General features: G+C 42.0%; 1 protein-coding gene across 3 annotated transcripts in view; it reads right to left on the bottom strand.

Moving 5' to 3' along the window:
* BEND6 (BEN domain containing 6) overlaps positions 1 to 20,204 on the bottom strand; it is a 67,108-nt gene that overhangs the window by 41,504 nt on the left and 5,400 nt on the right. Inside the window, exons 2-3 of one of the 3 annotated variants that reach the window (XM_029595688.1) lie at positions 5,809 to 5,872; positions 5,259 to 5,427 (exon numbers count right to left, since the gene is read on the bottom strand). The exons of 1 other annotated variant lie outside the window; for it this stretch is intronic. Coding sequence is in view for 1 of the 2 variants with exons in the window: in XM_029595686.1 (XP_029451546.1) it covers positions 5,809 to 5,872 (64 nt within the window). In the remaining variant the exon portion in view is untranslated. The remainder of the gene's footprint in view (positions 1 to 5,258; positions 5,428 to 5,808; positions 5,873 to 20,204) is intronic. One more of the 3 variants, XM_029595686.1, reaches the window with a different exon arrangement.

Consider the following 20,204-nt stretch of genomic DNA (forward strand, 5'->3'; position numbering starts at 1 on the left):
ATTTGTTCCAATAATTATTCTGGCTGCGAAGTTTTGCAAAAGTTGTATGGGCATAATGTTGATGTAGTAGATCCTAGTAATAGTGAATTACAATAATCAGTTCCAGAAAAAAATCAAGGTCTGTAACACCATCCTGAAATCACTTTTACAAAAAGTATAGGTTTTAGATGTTTTAACATTTGTAACTTTGCAAATCCATTACAGATTATGTAGTGAACTTGATTCCTCATGGTAAGATTAGTATCCAGTTGTACCCCAATATCACGTACTGTACTTTGAATGGGTATGGAATGTCCTTTGAAATCTAGAGTTACCTGAGGAAAATCTTTTTTTGATCTCGACAGTAAGATAATTTCTGCTTTTCAAGCATTAAGAGCTAAACGGTTATGAGACATCCATTGGTTTACAGCATCTAAATATATTTTTAAGTTTTGCAAAGTTTTTGTTAGGGTCTCTTTGATGGGAATATAAAATATAAAATTCAGAAAGGAGGTGCATGCAGCCTAAGGAGGACGTGCCACACCAAGAACCGTTGGCAGCATCCCTGCTGCTTGCACTGGATAGCTGCATTAGATCGGGATAGAGGTGAAAGCAGCAGTCCATGGGTTTAGCCCATGAACCGCCGAGCACAACAAGTTTATTCCTTAAAACAAAGACGAAAACCATGCCCTGACATGGTGTATCTACGAGTCAAAAAATTGTCCTATTAGTCAATTGTGGCCTACTGGATTCCGATGCAAGAGGTATGAATGGAAGGCTAAAAAAGAAGTCTCCGACTGCTGAGCTTAAAAACAAGAAATCTAAACCTTCAATTTTCTTCTACGAGATATGATATGATCATTTTCATTTAGCAAGCATATAACCTTTTAAAAGCATGGACACAGGGCGCCATTGCATTAGATTCAAACTCCCAAGTGATCACGTCACCCTGCGCAGTGCTGGAGAAAGCAAATGTGAACATCAGGCTAGGAAAAGAGGAGCTCAAAGAATAAGTGATTTGGTTTTGTTACGAGTATGGAAAAGACTGAAAGCTTAGAAGAACTGGCACACAATGGCAAAAGTGTGCAATAGTGAAAATACAGAGGTCAATATTCAAAAGATTTTTGTCCAGCTAAGTTTGGGACAAACCTGGGGATTTTTTTTGTGTGCACTCTGAAGGAATGATGCTCATTGGTAAGCAAAGGCGTCCTGGACACAAATCCCAGTCTCTCAAATTTACTGCCAGTGCTTACCTCAATACTTGCATTTTTGCATAGAAAGCGTCCTTCTGGAGCTCACAGGCTGCCTGGACAATATATCAAGAGGCACTTTGTAGTTCTTTTCCATCAAGCCGGTGGCACCCAAAGCAATTAGGACTATTTCTGTATCTTTCTGCCATATTTTCATGGTCATTGCTTGCATCTTCTGTCTCTCCATGTGTGGTTTAGAATAGTTGCTTGGTACTGATACTTCTAATTATTGCCACACCCCCCCCATCTTGGCTATTCTCAAACATCCGTCACCTCCATTGTGGCATATATCCATAACAACACTTTATGTGAATTTTAATCATTACATTCAAGTCATTTTCTAATTAGTTTTACTGATAATTAAAGAAAATATAGTTTTAAAAATGTTTACTGTTGAGAAACAGATCAGATGACATAGTTCTCCATGATTAAATAAGGAAAAAGTAGAGAAAAATCACCAGAAATATTATCTGTTGGAGGTCAAAGATCCCAGAAGCTGTTCAGATTTATTAGCTTTAAGTTTCTACTCATAGGTAATTTAGTGCATCTTCAGAGGAATCTGAATGATATTTTGACTACAATGCATATTTTCTTGCATAAATACTGAGTGCAGGTCCAGAATGCCAGCTTCTGCCCATAGACTAGATGTTTAGCTTCTGGCTTTAAGAAAACATGAGGTAAGTCAGTGCACCTGGGGGTAATAGCTAATGCCGTCATTACCATCAAGTTTACATTGGAGGGTGTTAACCTGCACATATATTTATTTATTTAAGAATCTTAATATTACGCAACTTCCAGAATAAAGTTCATCCAGTGAAGATCACAATAAAATCAAATTATAATAAAACAGATTTAAATTCACAGATTACAATAATGTTAGTACCACATAAATAACAAAAAAAATCTTAACACAGATCATAAAACAAGAAACAATTGGTCCATCACTTAAATGCCTCCTTGTAAAACAATGCTTTAAAATGTTTTCTAAAAGTTTTTAAATCCAGCTCTTCCTTAAACTGCAGTGGCAGGATATTCCTCGAGGTTGGGGCAGCTTTGAAGAATGCCCTAACACGAGTCTGTATTAAGTCAATATTCTCATGTAGATAGGATCTGTAACAAACATGTTCCAGAAGATCTTAATTACCCATAAGGAATGTATCACTTCATATTTTATGGAACATGAGTACTCCGCATTTAAAAGCTTATGGATTAGTACTAAAAGCTTACATTTTCATCTCCATTTCACTGACAGCTAATGTAACTTGTGTAAAGTCAAAGTGATGTGATCCCATCTAGACTTGACAACACACGGGCTGCTGCACTTTGCATAAATTATAGAATACGGAGTAGCTTATCCGGAAGATCTAGCCACAGGATGGTACAGTAATCAAGATGATCCAATATCAAAAGACTACAGCACCAATCTGAACAATTGGATTTGGCAAAACAGACTTTAGAGGTCTAAGCACCTTCAAGTTATAAAAAGCAACCTTGGCCAGTTGCTGAACAAGAGGCTTTATTGTTAATTTGGAGTCTAATACGACTCAGACTTCATATTTCAGATACATTGGGCAAAAACAAATTCTCAACAGTAACTTAAAGTATTATCGGAAGGACATTTGCCTACCCAAAGCAATTTAGTTTTTGAAATATTCAATGACAGGCCATTCATACTCAACCAATGTTTCACTTTATCTACTCAATCTCTCAAAAACTGTTCCGGACATACACCTTGTTCAGTGCATGGAAGAAACAATTGGATATCATGGGCATATATAAAATAGAGATGTGCATCGTTTTTTGTGTTCGTGTCGTTCTTCGTTTTTCGGCTGCCATGGAAAATGTCGTTTTTTTTCGGTTCGGGTCTTTTTTTTCGCGAAAAATCGATTTTTAGTTAGTGCGTGCTAACTCCCCGTTAGCGCGCACTAACAAAAACCGTTAGATTTTGTTAGTTTTTGTTAGTGCGCACTAACGGGAGATAGCGCGCACTAACGGGGCGTTAGCGCGCACTGACTCCCGTTAGTGCGCACTAATTGGAAAAACGAATTTTTGCGAAAAAACAGGAAAATCCTGATTTTTTTCGGGCTCCCTGAAACATGCCGAATTGGACAATTTCGTTGCAATTTTCCAATTCGGCAAAAACGAATGCACATCTCTAATACAAAATATGCCGCATTCAAATCCATTAAGAACTGATCCCAGGGGAACTAAACAGAGGTTAAACAGGTCAGAAGATGACGCAGATCCCTGAAGCACCCCGGAATGCAGCATTCGCCAAGAGCAGCAATGCTCTCCCATTTGTGCACAAAACCCCTTGCTGCATAGGACGTAAAGACCGTGCACAAAAATATGCTCACAGTTGCAGGTAACCTACTGTCTGCTTGTGGCAGCATTTGTTTAACTTGTTTGTTACAAGGACTCCCTCCCTTCCTTTGGAATGCAAAGTTATTCTTTTGTGGGAGGAGTGTGTGCTCTGGGATGGCAGCAGGTCTGCAGGAAGCTTAGCAGAAGTGAAACCCCAGGCCCGGATTTAGATAGAGGCAACATAGGAAACTGCCTAGGGTGCCACGTTCTGAAGACACCTAAATATCCAGGCCAAACAGGAGCCTGCTTCTGCTGGTCTTAGGGCCATATGTCAGCACCGCGACACAGGGGTGCAGCCGGGCATCCAAAACCTTAAATCTGGCCCTGTGAAACCCTCACAACTTTACATGTGGAATCATTTGTAAGAGCACTAAAGGTGGGAACACAAATGCTTTTAAAATAATTTGCTTTAATCCACAGAACACATCTGTATGTATAATTACTATAAGCAGGGACCCAGGGTAGTTGCAATTCCTGAGACCAGAACAACTGGTGCAGAATTTGCCTCCAGTTGAGGAATCGTCACATACTGGGTCATTGCTGCTCTGCTGTACTCCCCCGATCTTCACGGATACCACTTTTCTCCCTCACTCCTGTTGTTCTCCTATGGTCCCCTACTCCCCCCACTTCCCACTGCTATTCCAAGTGCAGGAGTAGCCTAACGGTTAAAGCAGCAGGCTGATAACCAGGGAAGACAGGATTCAAATCCCACCTCTCCCGCTGATGCTCCTTGCTACCCTCCATTACCTTATATACAAAAGTATTTCTGATTAAAAAAAGGTGACTGATGCAAGGAATATCCTTCCAGTAGACACAGTGGAGGCAAGAGCAGTAACAGAATTCAAGAGAGCATGAGATAAGCCCAGGGGATCCCCTAGTTGAAAAGAAAGTAAGGGAAAGGCAGAGATCAACTGGAGTCTAACTAAGACAGTGCACCAGGAATTTAACTGAGTAGACTGGATGGGCTGGCACATTCTATATTTCACATCCCCCCCCCCCCCATCTTATTTTGGGGATTTATTTGATCCAGAAGTCTCCTCCTGCCCCTCTGGGCTTCAAGCTCACTCAGACCTGGCCTCTACTGGGCTACAGTGCCATGAGCCTTCATTCACAACTACCTGGGGATTTTCTCCTATTTTATACCCTCTCCCAGCTCACTTAACCCAGTCACTGCAGTGACAGTCTTCAGCCAGGGGCCACACACCAGGTCGCCTTCCGGGAAACTCTGCAATCACAGACCCTAAATCTGAGTCACCCTCATACAATCCTTCGCAGCATTCCCAGCACTGAATGAGTCGGAGTGGAAGCCCTGACTGGAGAGTTGGACCCAGATCCTCAGCATGGCATTTCACAGCACTGCCACTGAGCCAGTCCTTTCCTCTCAAAAAAAAACAACAACAAAAAAACTGTCAGCACTTGGAGGATGTGGTGAGAGGTATTGGGGGGGGGGGGGGGGGATGCTCCATTGGCTTCTTGGGTGTTCATACTTTGGATGTGTCAGGATAGTGCTAGGACAGGAAGGACTGCATTGAGGAAGACGATCATTTGTTCTCTTTCTCCGTGAGGAAGGCCGATAGTAATGGACTATCATTAAAACAGGAAAAATTTAGGTTAAATATTACAAATAACTTTCTGTGAGGGAACTCAAGCATCCGAAGACATTACCTGGTGAGGGGAATCTCCATCACTGGCAGTTTTTAAGAACCGGCTAAAGAAACTTGTGTGTGAGGTCCTGTCTTGTTGTTCCCAGACTCAATAAATCTAGCAGCAAACTAGATTCACAATGGTGGTGGCCAGATAGAAGTTTTCCCAACCCTAGTCACAGCTGCTCTGCCTCAAGAACAAAGAAGAATCAAAAAGAAGAATGAGTGATTTTTACTTGGTTTTAACTGCTGATTACCATATGCTAACATAAATAATTTTGGTAGGACTGCTACCAGCAGAAAAAAAATGTACAAATAAAATCAAACCTAGAATAAAATATAAAAAAAAAACCCAACAGTATTGTTCTTGTATCAGTGGCCTTTATTTTAAAGGGTCTTTGAGCTCACCTGGTTCACTGACCTTAAGCAGTATTTATCCACTACCCTCCTGATTTACATTGCTCTCCTACAAAGCACAGGCTTTACAATTTTGCAAGCGGCCAGGGAAATCCTGAATTTGCACTTTAAATTTGAAAAGCTCTGGCAATTGCAGTAGGTTAGCTCCAACTTACTGTATTCCTTCTCTGTTCACAGACGAGACGCTGTCTCTGACTGCTCTTCACCACACCAGCCGGCCTGCAGGAGGAGGCAGAAGGAAGCAACCATTACACGGCCGCACAGAGAAAAATGCAGCATGGCGAGAGCCCTGATTATTTTAGAGCTCGTTTACCCTACATATCCAAGGAGAGCAAACATTTCATTGTGGGTGTATTTTCAAAGTTAAAACGATTTGTTTCTCATTCTGCTCCTATGACACAGAAAAGTGTGCTGTACTTCCACCCCACCCCCGTTGGGAAAAGGATATGGACTAATCTCTTCAGAAAGCGGGTGGATGCATGGAACGGCCTCTCAGCAGAGGTAGTGGAGACAAAATAACAACAGAATTGAGGAGAGCATGGAATAAGCACAGAAGATCCCTATTTAGCCAGAGATCAACTGGGGTCTATGGCATAGCACCAGAAGTAAATAGGGCAGACTAGATGTGCCTTACAGTCTGTATCTGCTGTCATATTCTTTGTCAATGTTACGGTACTTCAGGGAAGTCCTTATTTTACATTCTTTTTTTTTTTTTTTTTAGCCTGGGACAGTTTAAAATGTAATATTTATTTATTTATTTAAATTTCTTATATACCGGCATTCGCGATGGGAGTCGCATCATGCCGGTTTACAAATAACAAGGTGTGACAACAGAATAAATACTTAATAACTTAAAAACATTAACATGTGATAGAAGAATAAGGTAGCAGTTACAATAAAACAGGGATAAAATGCAACTTGGAATGAAGAGAAGGCAAAAGAGAGATTAACACTGAGATAACAAAAGACCAATATTAAACTAAAAAGGTCTTACCAGCTTTCCTAGTTACATGACATGCATTTCTATTTACCACATCATTGGTACTTTATTTACATTATTCACTGAGCCATACTGGCACTGATCTGCTCCATCAGAAAGCCCCATTCAAACGTCATCTCCTTTCAGAATTCCCACTGAAGCCAGCTCTATTCCAGCCTCTGCTATTTATTTATATATGTATTTATTTCCAAATTTAGAGACTGCAGCTCTGTTTTGTGCAAGTCGCAATGTACCTCAAATATCAGACCAAGCACCACTGGCCGAAAATACAGAATGCTGCTGTCTGACCTACTTGCCCCTGTGGAAGCCTCAACTAGTCTTCCCCGCCACCAAGTCACTTCTGGGCCAGAGGAGGTGAAGTACCATCTTGGTTGGGATGGCAGGGTCACCACCAAAGGGTCTTGCCCCTTCAAGCATCCTTGAATTTTGCAACTCACAGGAAAAGAAACATCATCATTGAGCGAGTACAATTTAGTCATGGAAGAAGTACAACTGTGTCTTGTAGGCCTACAGAACATTATTGGGACTCTAGAAGGATTTTTTAAAATTCACCCAGAGAACAAATACGTTTTTGCCTTGGCTCCTAAACATTTTGGCTGGTGCTGAAGTTTTACATACAGAACCTCTTGTTACAGTGAGAAACGACCATGGCTTAGGAAGCTGCACAAGAAACTTCTGGCATGTAAAAGTCAATATATTAAAATATGTTACCATCTACACATTCATTAGCCTCCACCTTTCAATCACAGATATCCTGTCTGTGAAGAAGCAACAGTCACAGGACCTTAGCCACACACCTTGCAATCCTCAACCTCTGCTGCCATATCTGGCCAAATCACAAGCCCTTTCCACACATCAACATAGGATAGCAAGAGTAGGGGCACTGGGCAATGCTATCTCATTGACCATATACTGGACAATTGCTCCATCACTATATCATCCACCCTGTATCCCAAGCAGCCAAGCCACAACAGAAAGGGCTCTGCTTACATCCCATTCCTTTCAGAACCCTGCCACCTTCTACTTCCCATCCATCACACACATGCCTGATTAAAAAGAACTTCCAAGCCCACCTTTATAAGTTGCCTATATAGTACAGCCTATGAACTCCAAAAGGAGGCTCTCTTTGACTAAACAAGCATTGAGTAGGGTATTAACAGTAAATATGAGAGAATAAGATCATTCCCAATATACCCTGGCTTATGAGGGAGATTCAGTCCTGTCATGGTATGTGCAAAAATGGACCCATCTGGAGACATTACCCCCAGGGATAACCGAACAGAGTACATTTCTCTTGCCAAGACTTGCAGAATACTTTCCAACAGTGCCCTTGATCTATAACAGCTAAACTAAACTAAACCTCAGCCAGATGAACACTACTATTAAAAGTATGACAGGAAAGAAAAATTTATACTGGCCACACAACACCCAAGAAAAATAGCACCCACCCTTAGCTTCAGCATTAAGGCTAATGATGATGGCTGTGATAGAGAGCAGATTCTTCAGGTGAAGATCACAATCCTAGTGCAACTCTAGGCTGTGGTAATCTTATTCATGGACTTGCTGTAGCAGTTGACAGACCACATAATTTAATGAAAAAGCTGAGGATGAGGTAAGTTGCATGCACCCATGAAGACGAAATGAGGACAATGTTTTGCTATTTTTATGCCATAAACCCTACATTTAAATCAAGATGGTTTACTAAGACAGCACACCAAAAACTAGAAAAAGGTGGAACAATATTCAAGGAAAAGCTGCTAAAAGCAACCATGTACATATTGATGTTTCCTATACATATTATGTCCCATGAACTCCATAAGGAGACTCTTTGGTAAGATGCAAGTATTAAAAGGGTATTAACAGTAAATATGAGAGATTGAGATCATATCCAACATACCCTGGCATACAAGTATCATGGTATGTGCAAAAACTGACCTATTTGGGGACATTAACCCTGTGAAAAAAAACCCCATCTGAAGTCATTACCCTATTGCAGTATCTCTCAATTTGTGTGCCTTCAGGCCTGAGCAGATGTGTCATGGTAACTCACCAGTGCCTGATGCTCAAATCCAGACCAGCACAAGGGCTCTGCTTTCTGCACCTCACAGCAAGAAGGTGCTCCTTTCTGCGAAAATATATAAACATGCATGCCTCTTCTTCCTAGCTACAGCATGAGTCCTGCAGTGTGGTAATTAATGGGCATCATGGAAAGCATGGAGGGCTGGGCCTCATTTTGTGCAGCACACATTTCACATAAAACGCCTCATCTTCCCCATCCTGAACCTTCTCCTTCATGTCTTTCCTCTTTCGGTCTTATTCCCAGGCTAAGTGAGATGAGGAGAGCATGCAGTGAACACTGGATCATACTCTGAGTTTTGGCAGCAGCAACAGTGCAAGTGCTCTGTGTTATGATTTCACCTGCTATGCAGCTTCAACGTACCCTATGATGCCTCCCCATCAACAGAGGTCTCCTCAAAGCTCTTGTACATGCTATCCCCATCAGTTCATCAAACTCAGCCTGTGGTGCAGTCTCCTAGCTACCAGGAACCCTCAGAGAACCATGTCTCCAGCCTTGCCAAGCTCCTTCTCCTTGCCTGCACTACACCCAAGTCTCAGCTCTCCATAATCCAGCCTTGTCAAACCTGCCTCGCTTTCACATCGAGTTGCCCATGGATCCTTGCCCTAGCCACTGTTGCCTTGTGGCTTACCTAGGATTATCCTTGTCTTGTGGCCTCTGGGCTTTCTTGCTCCTTGCGCTGCCTTGTGGCCTAAGGGCCTTCCTGCTCCTTGTTATACTTGAACTTGGTTTGTGGGCCCTTGGGTCGTGGAGAGAGCTGACTCCACCCACAGGGAGGAGCCCTGTGGGGACTCTCCACGACAGATGGGGTCTCAGCAGTGATGGACACAGGAGTCAGAGATATATTTATTATACAGCAAAGAGAAACCCGAGGAGCGGGTTTGTAAACTCAGTCCTTGAGTAGGAAGACCTGAGATGGATTCTCCGGTAGTGGTCCGCAGAGCGGGGTAACCCGAAGATCCACACAGCAAGAGAGAAGCAAAGTTGTAGATCAGGTCTAGAACTCACTCCGTAGTGTTGCAGTAGAGATATCGTTGTAGCAGCAGCGGAGACCCAGAGTAGAAACACTGAAGGGTCATCCGTAACAATAGCGAGAGGTATTCACTAAGCTGGTGAAGGTGAGACTCGCAGAGAAGGCTCTCCGAGGAGAGGACAGTCCTGAGTGCAGCAAGGCCCCCGAGGAGCGGGTACCCGAGTCACTCAGTCTGGAATGCAGGAACAGCGAGGCGAAGCGTCTCTGAGAAAAGGAATTGAGCAAGATGGAATCCTTGCTAACTCTTTGATAGGAAGGTCTGGTAGGCTTAAGTACACGTAGGCAGTGACATCATGCGGAGGGGACGCCCCCGAGGTTCCTGCCATGATGTGGATAAGACGGAGGCAGGCGCGCATGCCCTAAGTTACACCAGATTCAAGATGGCGACCGGGATCACCCACGCCATCCCGGGAACGCCAGGGAGGTTGGCATGCAGAGGCAGTGGTGGTCACCTTTGCCAGAATCGGCGCTACAGGGCAAAATGAGGTGAGCAGCAAAGGTCGCAGCCATCTGCGACAGATGGGTGCAACAGCCTTCTGGCCTAAGGGCCTTCCTCCTCTTGGCCTTGCCTTCTACCTAGACCTTGTCTTGCTCTGTGGCATGTCTAGGCCTTTCCATTGTCTTGCCCTTCAAGGCCTTCCCTGCCTAATGCTGCCTTAGGGCCTTTATATTTCATGTTCCGTGTTGTCCTTGTCTCGCCCTGTTCCGCCCTGTCTTAGTCTAGTTCCTGTTCTAGTCCTCACCTACACTCAAGCCTCAGGTCCAGCTTTTACCTGCACTCTGTTCCCATCCAAGCCTCAGTTTCAGCCCTTACGTCCACTTTGTTCTTGTCTAAGCCTTGCTCCAGCCTGTCCAAGCCTTGCTCCAGACTCACCATGATGTACTGCCACAGCAGAGACCTGCTGGTCCCCCAGAACCCAAGGGCTCAACCTGCAGGGAAGGGGGATGATTAGGCAGAAGACAGTCCCTAGCCTTGCCCTGCAGTCCTGTGCCACTCCAAGCATAGTGTTCCCTACATCCAGCCAGGACACAAGCCGTATCATGATGCAAAAGCCAACCGTCACCTTCAGGAGTGGGTGCAGGATACCTTGCCTGTCCAGTGAATCAGACCTTAATTTTGATGTTCCGGTTTCTATACCTCATTTTGTCTATACTGCCTGCCAAATTTTGAATCCTTCACACTATCTGGAGTGCATTAATTGCCATTTTCCTAATTCTGAATTGTTGTACTGTGCAGAATGCTACTCTATTTTATTTTAAAAGTTTTTATATACCTCAAAATGGTCAGAGTCTGACCGTCTAAGCGGTTTACAAATAAAAACATACATAATTAAAATCAATACTATTCATTCATTCTAATTTAACGCGATACACAATTGACAATGATCTTCAAAAGCTTTTAGAATCTACATTCAGTAACAAATCTTATCAAGTAAATCAGATTATTATATTAGGCATTATAGTCAGTTAACTGATTTTGTAGGCTACAGTAAACAGATATGTTTTTAGATATTTTTTGAATTATTTTGTATTTGTATTAGTCTGATTTCTTCTGGGATAGAGTTCCAGAGACGAGGACCAGCAACTGAGAAAACTCGTTCACGTGTCATATCCAGTCTTGCCGTTTTTAATCGATGGAACCTCCAGAATGCATTTATCCATTGAGTGTAGTTGTCTAGTTGGTTTATACATCCTGAGTAGAGAACAGAGCCATTCAGAGTTGGCATTGTATAGTAAGTTATGTATTATTATGAGGATTTTGTAAGAGATACGGTAAGGTATGGGAAGCCAATGAAGCTGTTGTAATGTCGGAGTTATATGGTCTCTGCTTGATAAATTGTATAAAATACGAGCTGCGGAATTTTGAATGAGTTGTAATGGATGAGTAGTGACATTAGGAAGACCTAAGTATAATGCATTGCAGTAATCTGGACTTGTTAGGATTAATGCTTGAACTACTGATCGAAAGTCATCTGGAAAGATTAATGGTTTTAGTTTTTTCAGCATGTGAAGCTTAAAAAATGATTTATTCACTAGTGTTGATATACTGCATGTCATAGATAGTTTGAAGTCAATAATGATACCTACGTTTTTTGCGTAGGGTTTTATTTCTATTTCATGATCGTCAAATGTAAAGTTCTTCGGAGGTTGAAAGATTGAGTCTGGGACAGATAAGATTAGTTCTGTCTATGAGGTGTTTAATTTTAATCTATTATTTGACATCCAGATTTTTATTGACGTTAAATATTTATTTTTTTAAATCTTTTCTATGCCGTCATTAAGAGGGGTCTGTCACAACGGTTTACAATAGGGCACATAAAATAAGGATGCTGCAATATATTAATTTACACAGGTGCCATAATGATTCGGTACATAGTTTTTAAACAAAATAATTGGTTTGTGATACAATACTGTCCAGAATTTTCTCTCAGGTTTGAAAACAATGCTATCTTTAAAAGTGTCGCTTTATCTTATAGTGATATAAATGTAGTAATGAAAAAGTTTGCCTCCAAGAGTTAGTATAGGGAACTATGAATTGGATGTCATCTGCGTATATTTTAAAGGATAGATTTAGACCAGTTAACAGATGGCATAGTGAAAGAAGGAATATGTTGAAGAGAAGTGCTGAAAACGCCGATTCTTGAGATACACCAGATTTGGTGGTGTACCAATCAGATTTGAAGTTTCCGATAGTGATTCTTTGAGGTCGTTCTGATATGAATGATTTGATTTATTTTAAAGCTGTACCTGTTATGCCCATTTGCTTGAGATTGGATAACAGTATCTCGTGATTTAAAGTGTCAAATGCTGCTATGTCGAGAAATACCATAATATAGTCTTTGTTAGAATCAAAACCTCTGATAACTGTATCAAATGATGAGATGAGTAAGGTTTCTGTACTATGTCCTTTCCTAAAGCCATGTTGATTAGGATGAAATATGTTATTGTCTTCAGTGTAATCTGAAAGTTGACGCAGTTCCACAGATTCAATGATTTTTGCTATTGATGGAAGTGCAGCAATAGGTCGGTAGTTTGAGACATCTGATGGATCTTTACTTTTATTCTTGGATATTGGTAAAATAGATGTTTTGATGGATTTTGGAAAAGTACCTTGAGTCAATGATGCGACTATGTTTGAAATGGAATGAGCAATATGGGTTTTTATGTTTTTTAATAAGTAACCAGGGCAAGGGTTGAAAGGCCTATTGGATGGTTTTGATTTGGTTAGGATGTTTATTATTGTGTCAATATTGATTATATGAAATTCAGAGTGAGTGTACTACTCTACAAATGCTGTATTCACGCCTTAATGTTTCATAGTCCATGTTGTCCTTGACTCACCCTGTCCTGTCTTAATCTAGCTCCAGTTCCAGCCCTTGCCTGCATTCAAGCCTCAGTTCCAGCCCTTGCCTACATTCAAGATCCAGTTCCAGCCCTTGCCTACACTCAAGCCTCAGTTCTAGCCCTTACCTGCATTCTATTCCTGTCCAACCCTCAGTTCCAGCCCTTACCTGCACTCTTCCTGTCCAAGCCTTGCCAACCTATTCAAGCCTTCCTCCAGACCCTGCATGATATACTGCCGCAGCAGAGACCTACTGGCCCCCAGAACCCATGGGCTCAACCTGTGTGGGAGGAGGCTAGTTGGTGGAAGACCATCCCTAGCCTTGCCCTGCAGTCCTGTGCCACTCTGAGGGCAGTGTTCCCTACATCCAACCAGGGTCTGAGCCATAACACTCTGGCAGCTTACATCACATCGGCTTTTCCCTTCTCTTGTATTTGTATATAAAGGGAGCTGGTCCATCATTATAGGGTTATTTGTATCTCTACCCCCTCTCTCCCTTTATTTTAAAATTTGGAAGAGAGACTTACAGGGGCTTTCAATGCTTCCCTAGCTGTTCTTTAGGCTATATGGATCCTCTTCATAACCACATTGCCTGTTTTATTGAGGATGATGCACCACACAACAGTTTTCTTAATGTAGTTGTGCCTTGGGCTTGAAAAGATTGAGAAACCCTGCCACATTGGGAAACTGCCCTCTAGAACAGTGGTTCTCAACTGGTGTGTCGCCAAGAACACACAGGTGTGTCGCCACACTTCCCGGTCCCCGCTGACCTGGCTGCTCCCCCGTCCTCCGCCCGGACTTAAAATGTTGTCAGCCCAGGCGGAATGCAGAAGAACAGCTGGAGTCAGCAGCACCGGCATGGTCTCTTCTTCCCACCCCCCCGCGACCCGGAAGAGGAAGTGGTGAGCAGCGGGTGCGTGCGCGGGAAGAAGAGACCATGTTAGTGTAGTCAGCGTCGGCCTGAAGAAGAGAAGAGAGGCGCGGCCGGAGGAATAAGCAGCGTGGCTCAGAGAAAAATTAAGAAGAACATCAACCTCTGTGGCCGATGGGACTCCTTGCTCCGCGAGGGCTGAAAATGGAGGAGGTTAGGGTTGGGAGGAGGCTGCTGCTGCCGCTAGTTCCGGGGAGGGAGGGCGAGAGAGTGAATGAGCAAGCAAGTGTGTGTGTGTGTGTGTGTGTGTGTGAGATAGCATGTATGTGAATAACTGAGAGCCTGTATATGTGAAAGAGAGTATGTCTATGATTTGAGAGCCTGCCTGTGAGAGAGAAAGCATGAATGTAAGTTTACGATTGGGAAACTGTAGGTGTAAGTTTGTGATTGAAAACCTGTTTGTGTGAAAGAGTATGTGTGTATGATTGAGATCTTTTGTGTGCGGGAGAGATCATGTGTATGTATGATTAAGAGCCTGTGTGTATAAGTAAGAGAGAGAGCATGGGTGTCTGTGTGTGATTGAGAGCTGGTTTAGGTGAGAGAGCATGTCAGTATGTGATTGAGAGCCTGTGTGTGTAAATGAGAGAAAGAGAGAGCATATGTGTTGGTGTGTGATTGAGAGCTGGTTTAGGTGAGGGAGCATGTGAGTATGGGATTGAGAGCCTGTGTGTAAATGAGAGAGAGAGCATGTTTGTAAGCATGTGAATGAGAGTCTGTGTGTGAGAGAAAAAGACAGCATGTATTTATGTGATTGAAAGCCTGAAAAGATAGACATCATGTGTAAGTGTGTAATTAAGAGCCTATATAAGTGAGAGAAAAAGCATGTGTATATGTGAGTGACTGAGCATGTGTGTACAGGTGTGTAATTGATAGCCAGTGTGAGAGAGAGCGCTGCTATGTGACTGATAGAGGAGAAAGTTCCAAGCAAACCACCCCTCCTCCTGCTAATTCAAAACAATCTCGGGACACCTGGATATCAAATGTTCCCACGTATGCAGAGCAAAAAAAATGTTGTATCATTTTTCATTACTGGGTCTTTGTGTCTGCTATTTTGAAATATTTTATTGGTATCTAGAAAAAGTTTATGAGTTTTTAATTATTGGATATTCCACTCATCAGCTGTTTCGAAATAATCTGTTCTTTTTGTTAGTATGGTTTTACTGCTACTGATTTTATATTTCTTGATTTGTTTTATAAGGATGGGTGATGTTTCTTCTTTCCTTTATTACACTGCATATAGAGACTCTGGCTTGTTGCAGTTCCCAATTCAGTTTTTGTCTGCATGCTTCTAGTTATGCGTTTTAGTCTATTTATTCTTTGTTAGGTGAGGGTCAGCACATGTGATTTAGGTGAGGTTTTCTGCTGGCATGTAGTTTCTGTGTAGGGCTCTATAGCAGCCTGGTTTGGTCCATTTTCCTAATAGGAGGTGTATTGGTGTCTTAAGGCCTGGTATAATATTTTCAGTGTTGCCTTTTCTTAGGTAAGGTGGTTACTGTTTAAGTGCTGGAAATTGGTGCTGTTTTGGTGTGGGTTGTTTACTATTTATGCAATTTCTATTCAGACAGAATATGTATCTATTCCTTGTGTCATTTTAAACAATAAATATAATTACCGGACCTTTACTTTTTATTTCTGCCGTGAATTGTAATAAGCAGTGGGTCACACATGTGAGCGTGGCCTGTCAGGTGTGTCACGATGGGAAAAAGGTTGAGAACCACTGATCTAGAATATAGGATGCCCTGCATACCTCCTGTTGTCACCACTCTGAGCAGGGATGCATGCCAGTACACATTTAGGTATCCTTGCCATACATACACAAATGGTCACATCTGGAAACCAAAGTGTAAGTGTTGGCATTCATTCTTCTGGCTCCTTCACTGAAGTCTACTGTTTATGGTCATAAAAGAGCACAAGATACATGTCTGCTATGCCTATGCAACACAACCAGATGTAAGCCCTTTAAATGTTGATAATGCACATCCTAGCAGTGGTGTTGGCCTCTATAAAAACATACAGATGTTGCAAGCTTGTGCTGATTGCCTGACAAAGCCACAATAATCACAGACCCAGCTGTAGCCTCTGCTATGCCCACCCAGCCTGTCTCAAGGTGGGCCTCAGGAACTGCTAATGTTACAAGGGCAACTACCCCTGGCAGGTCCTCCTAGCAACTCTAGTCAATCTGGTACAGTTGTATGCAAAAGATGAGACATCCCTGGCCAAACTGTATTTTCAATCAATCCTTTTGTGAACAGAAACTGACACAATCACTATATGGTACAAAGATAAACACCATTAAAAATAGTGCAATAATACTACTACATAGAATCAATATATAGCAGCATCACAAAAAAGAATGATGTAAGCCAAACAAAGAAGTTATTTGGCTAAATGAAAATGTGGCCACTTAACCAGTAAAATTCTAGCTGGATACCTATTTATCTGGCTAGAACTTGGCTGGATCAGTGAAGGGCAATTCAGAGGTGTTCCAGGTCAAAATTAGCTGGATAACGTATCTGGCTAACTCTGGTCATCCTGCAGAGCTGTCCTAAAAGTTAGCCAGATAAACTTACACTTGCAATGACTTTCACTGTCACATTTATTCAGGTGACTAGGCAGCACAATTTATAAAAACACACCTTAAGAAGACCCCTTTAACCATCACCAAAAAAACAATATTTATAAAAAAAAAAAAAAAAATCAGGTACCTGTTACTGTTACTAATTTTGTTAGCGTTCCTAATTTCCATTAGCATTTTGTCATCTGTCTGTTCATTCTGACCAGGTAAATGGTGGAGTACCCCCACTGCTATTCCTATTTCCCTTCTGACATGGAATTCCTATTCCTTCAGAATGTTTAGCATTGCCCCTCCACCAATTTGATCCATCCTTTCATTGTGATATAATTTCTACCCTGATATTACAGTGTCCCATTGGTTATCCTTCTTCAACCATGTCTCTGAGATGCCTATATCATGTCTCTTTGTTCATTCATAAGTTCTTCGTACATTCTAAGTCTCCCATCTTATTTTTCCAGACTTCTAGCATTTGCAAACAAAACATTTCAAAGTATGTTTTTTGTTTGTATTTACAACCTGCTTATCAGTTGACAAGGGTAATTTTGAATTTGTCTGCTTTTTATTTACAGAAACCTGGGCTACTTTAGCATTTATTGCAACCTCTCTAGCGGGATGCCCTAACTTCCGTGCTTTGTTAGTATCTTTCAAAGATATATCATTCCAAACCATGCCCTTCTGAGCGACTGTCAGTTTTTCCCCATCATTTAGTTTAAAAGCTGCTCTATCAGCTTTTTGAAGGTTACTGCCAGCGGCCTGATTCCACATTGGAATAGGCTCCCCCTTCCCCAGAATGTTCCCCAGTTTCTAACAAACCTAAACCCCTCGTCCTTGTACTATGGTTTCATCCACACATTGAGACTCTTGAGCTTGACTTGCCTCGCAGGCCCTACCTCCCCGAGACTTCTACTCTGAATATATTTAGTCCTGCTCAGAGAATCCATGTAGCTCTCATTTTCTATGGGAGGAAAAATGTATTTCTTTTCCTCCCATGACAGCCATGCCATGTGACCCATTTACCTCTTATTCTAGCCTATTCCATTGAATTTGAATCAGGAAAAAGGGTCAAGAAAGAGTTGTTTTGAGATTCCTGTTTTTGAGCTGTTTCTTATTATACTTATTTGTTTGTTTTTTTATATACTGTCATCCAACTTAAGTCATCACATCGGTTTACATATAACAAATTAAAAAAGAAAAGGTTACATTGTGATAAATAGTAGAGAGTAGATAGATAAAAGATAGAGGGAGAATTAATTAAAGAGGAGGGGAAATAAAGTATGATTTGCAAACATTAAATAGTGGTGATGATGATCCTTCTTATTATGATGGGTATGCTTTCTCAAAGAGCCATGTTTTTAATTTCTTTTTTTTTTAAAGTTTGTGATGATGGCTCAATTCTTAGTTCAGTGGGGAGGGTGTTCCATAAGATGCCCGGTCAATGAGAAAGCAATGATCATCACAGCCCTTGTCTTTTGAAAAAACAGTTTTGATAACACTACATGCCAGACAAACATCCCAATACAGTCAGCAACCAAACATGAACCTTACCTTCTAACCTTACATTCACTCTTGTACAACTTACACTACTGGTACCTACAGTGTATATATGCAGTCACCAACCAGCCCTCAGACCCATCATTCATGCTCATATATTAAAAAAAATATACAGGGCACTTAAGTAAACCAAAATAAACTATTTTTGGTTTACCAACACCTCAAATCTTGTATTCTTAACACTTGTTCTGGCAGTGAAATTGATAGCTGGAAGCATTTAGAGATTTTTTTCACAGCCTTCCGCTGCTTTGTAAGAGAGTGAATTATCTTTATTTTCAAATGCTCAGGCAGCTCCTGCTTAGAGGAGCCCATAGTTGTTGAAAGTAGACAGATCAATCACAACCTGAGAAGTTAGAAGGGTCAAAGGTTTTATTCAACGGTGGAATTGTCTTCACCTGACTAACTGAAGGCCTAACAAGTAAATTAACTTTTGGGGCCTAACTTTAAAAAAAAGTTGTAATGAATCAACTGGTAGGGTGTCCACATTTTCCTATATGGCTCATTCACTGTTTTATTATTTTCAGCAAATAAATAGTAATTTTGCATTATAAATATCAGAATCATATTGTATTTATTTTTGTAGCATCACAAAAAAGCAGGGTATAAGCAAAATAAAAACAGTTTACAAGAAAGGTGACATATAGTAAGGTGCATTGATTTTCTTTGTCACATTGATTCAAGTGACTAGGCACCATATGCTGTAATCACACACCTTAAGAAGTCTCCTCAAACCATCACCAAAAAACAATGTTTATAAAAATCAGGCACTTGGCTCATATAATGTAAGCGCACTGTAAAGCCCAAAAGTCTGTGTAGTCCAAAAAGCTCTCAAAATTCTATCTCCAAGGGCACAGTTTCTCAATCAATGTTGTTCCAATCAGTCCCAACTCTGGGGTTTCAGCATATACAAACTGAAGGATCTTCTAATAACTCAGACAACATTCACACAGCAAGGCTCATCACCACTCCAGCACTAGGAACAGAAACACCACCATCTTAAAAACTCAAAAATTGTGGCAGATGTATGACCAATTGTTAGGAATCTGATGCTGGATGGGCAGAGCAATCAGATAGGAGTAGCAATCTGTAATGAATCTGTATTGCGGGCTCCTGAAGAGGGAGGAGCTAGCCATCTTGTTAGGAAAGCTCTGTGTAGAGCTGAGAGCACAGCAATCTGTAATTCTGATATAGTAGTGGGTGGATCCCTGGGCCGGTGGCAGATGACCACTCCCCCGGGAGGATATCCCGAGAGGGACCACCGGCTAGGCTTGAGTATGGAACAGACACACATTAGTTCTTTTATCAAGCAGGTTTTGAAACCACCAGAGGTGGCAGTAGTGAGCTGATATGCCCGGCAGGGCTGTAATCCCTCAGGTACTGAATAGCGATCCAGGATGGCTGAGCTGTTGAGAAACTGTAGAAAGTGAGTAGGCAGAGTTCATAAACAGAACTAGATGACAAAACTCATGTAAGGTCTCAAGGAAGCTCAGGAGCTGGAAAGGTTTAGGCCCTTGCGGAGCGAGTACCTGGTTCCAGGGAAAGCTCTGAGAGAGCGATGGTAACTCACAATTGCTTGTAGCAGCGATAGCTTCCAGGCAGTAGAGAATCTTCAGAGTGTCCAGGAACATGGGACCTCGAGGAGCGAGTACCGGTTCCTATCTGTAATCTGAAAGTAAAGAAAAGAGCGAGGCCCCCCAGGAGAGGGTACCCCTGGTAAGTCCGAGGAGGCAGAGTAGCTTGGATAGCCGAAACAAGTCCAGTTCGTATCCTTGGCAAATCCTTGCTAACTCAGTTTGTTAGCGATATCAGAGACCTTTAAATATTGGAAGCGGATGACGTCATCTCAGGGGGACGCCCCTGAGGTTCGCGCTCTTGCTGGTACTTCAGAGCGCGCGCCTTAAGTCTTCAGGCAAACATGGCGGATCTGCAACGTCGAGCCAGTACGGGAATGCCGGAGGGAGACAGCATGGAGACGCCATGGCAGCCAGCCATCAGACTCGGAGGGTGTCGCCACAGAGGTAAAGAGGGCAGAGTGAGGGCA

The sequence above is a fragment of the Rhinatrema bivittatum genome, chromosome 3 (assembly GCF_901001135.1).
Source record: "Rhinatrema bivittatum chromosome 3, aRhiBiv1.1, whole genome shotgun sequence".
Taxonomy (NCBI): domain Eukaryota; kingdom Metazoa; phylum Chordata; class Amphibia; order Gymnophiona; family Rhinatrematidae; genus Rhinatrema; species Rhinatrema bivittatum.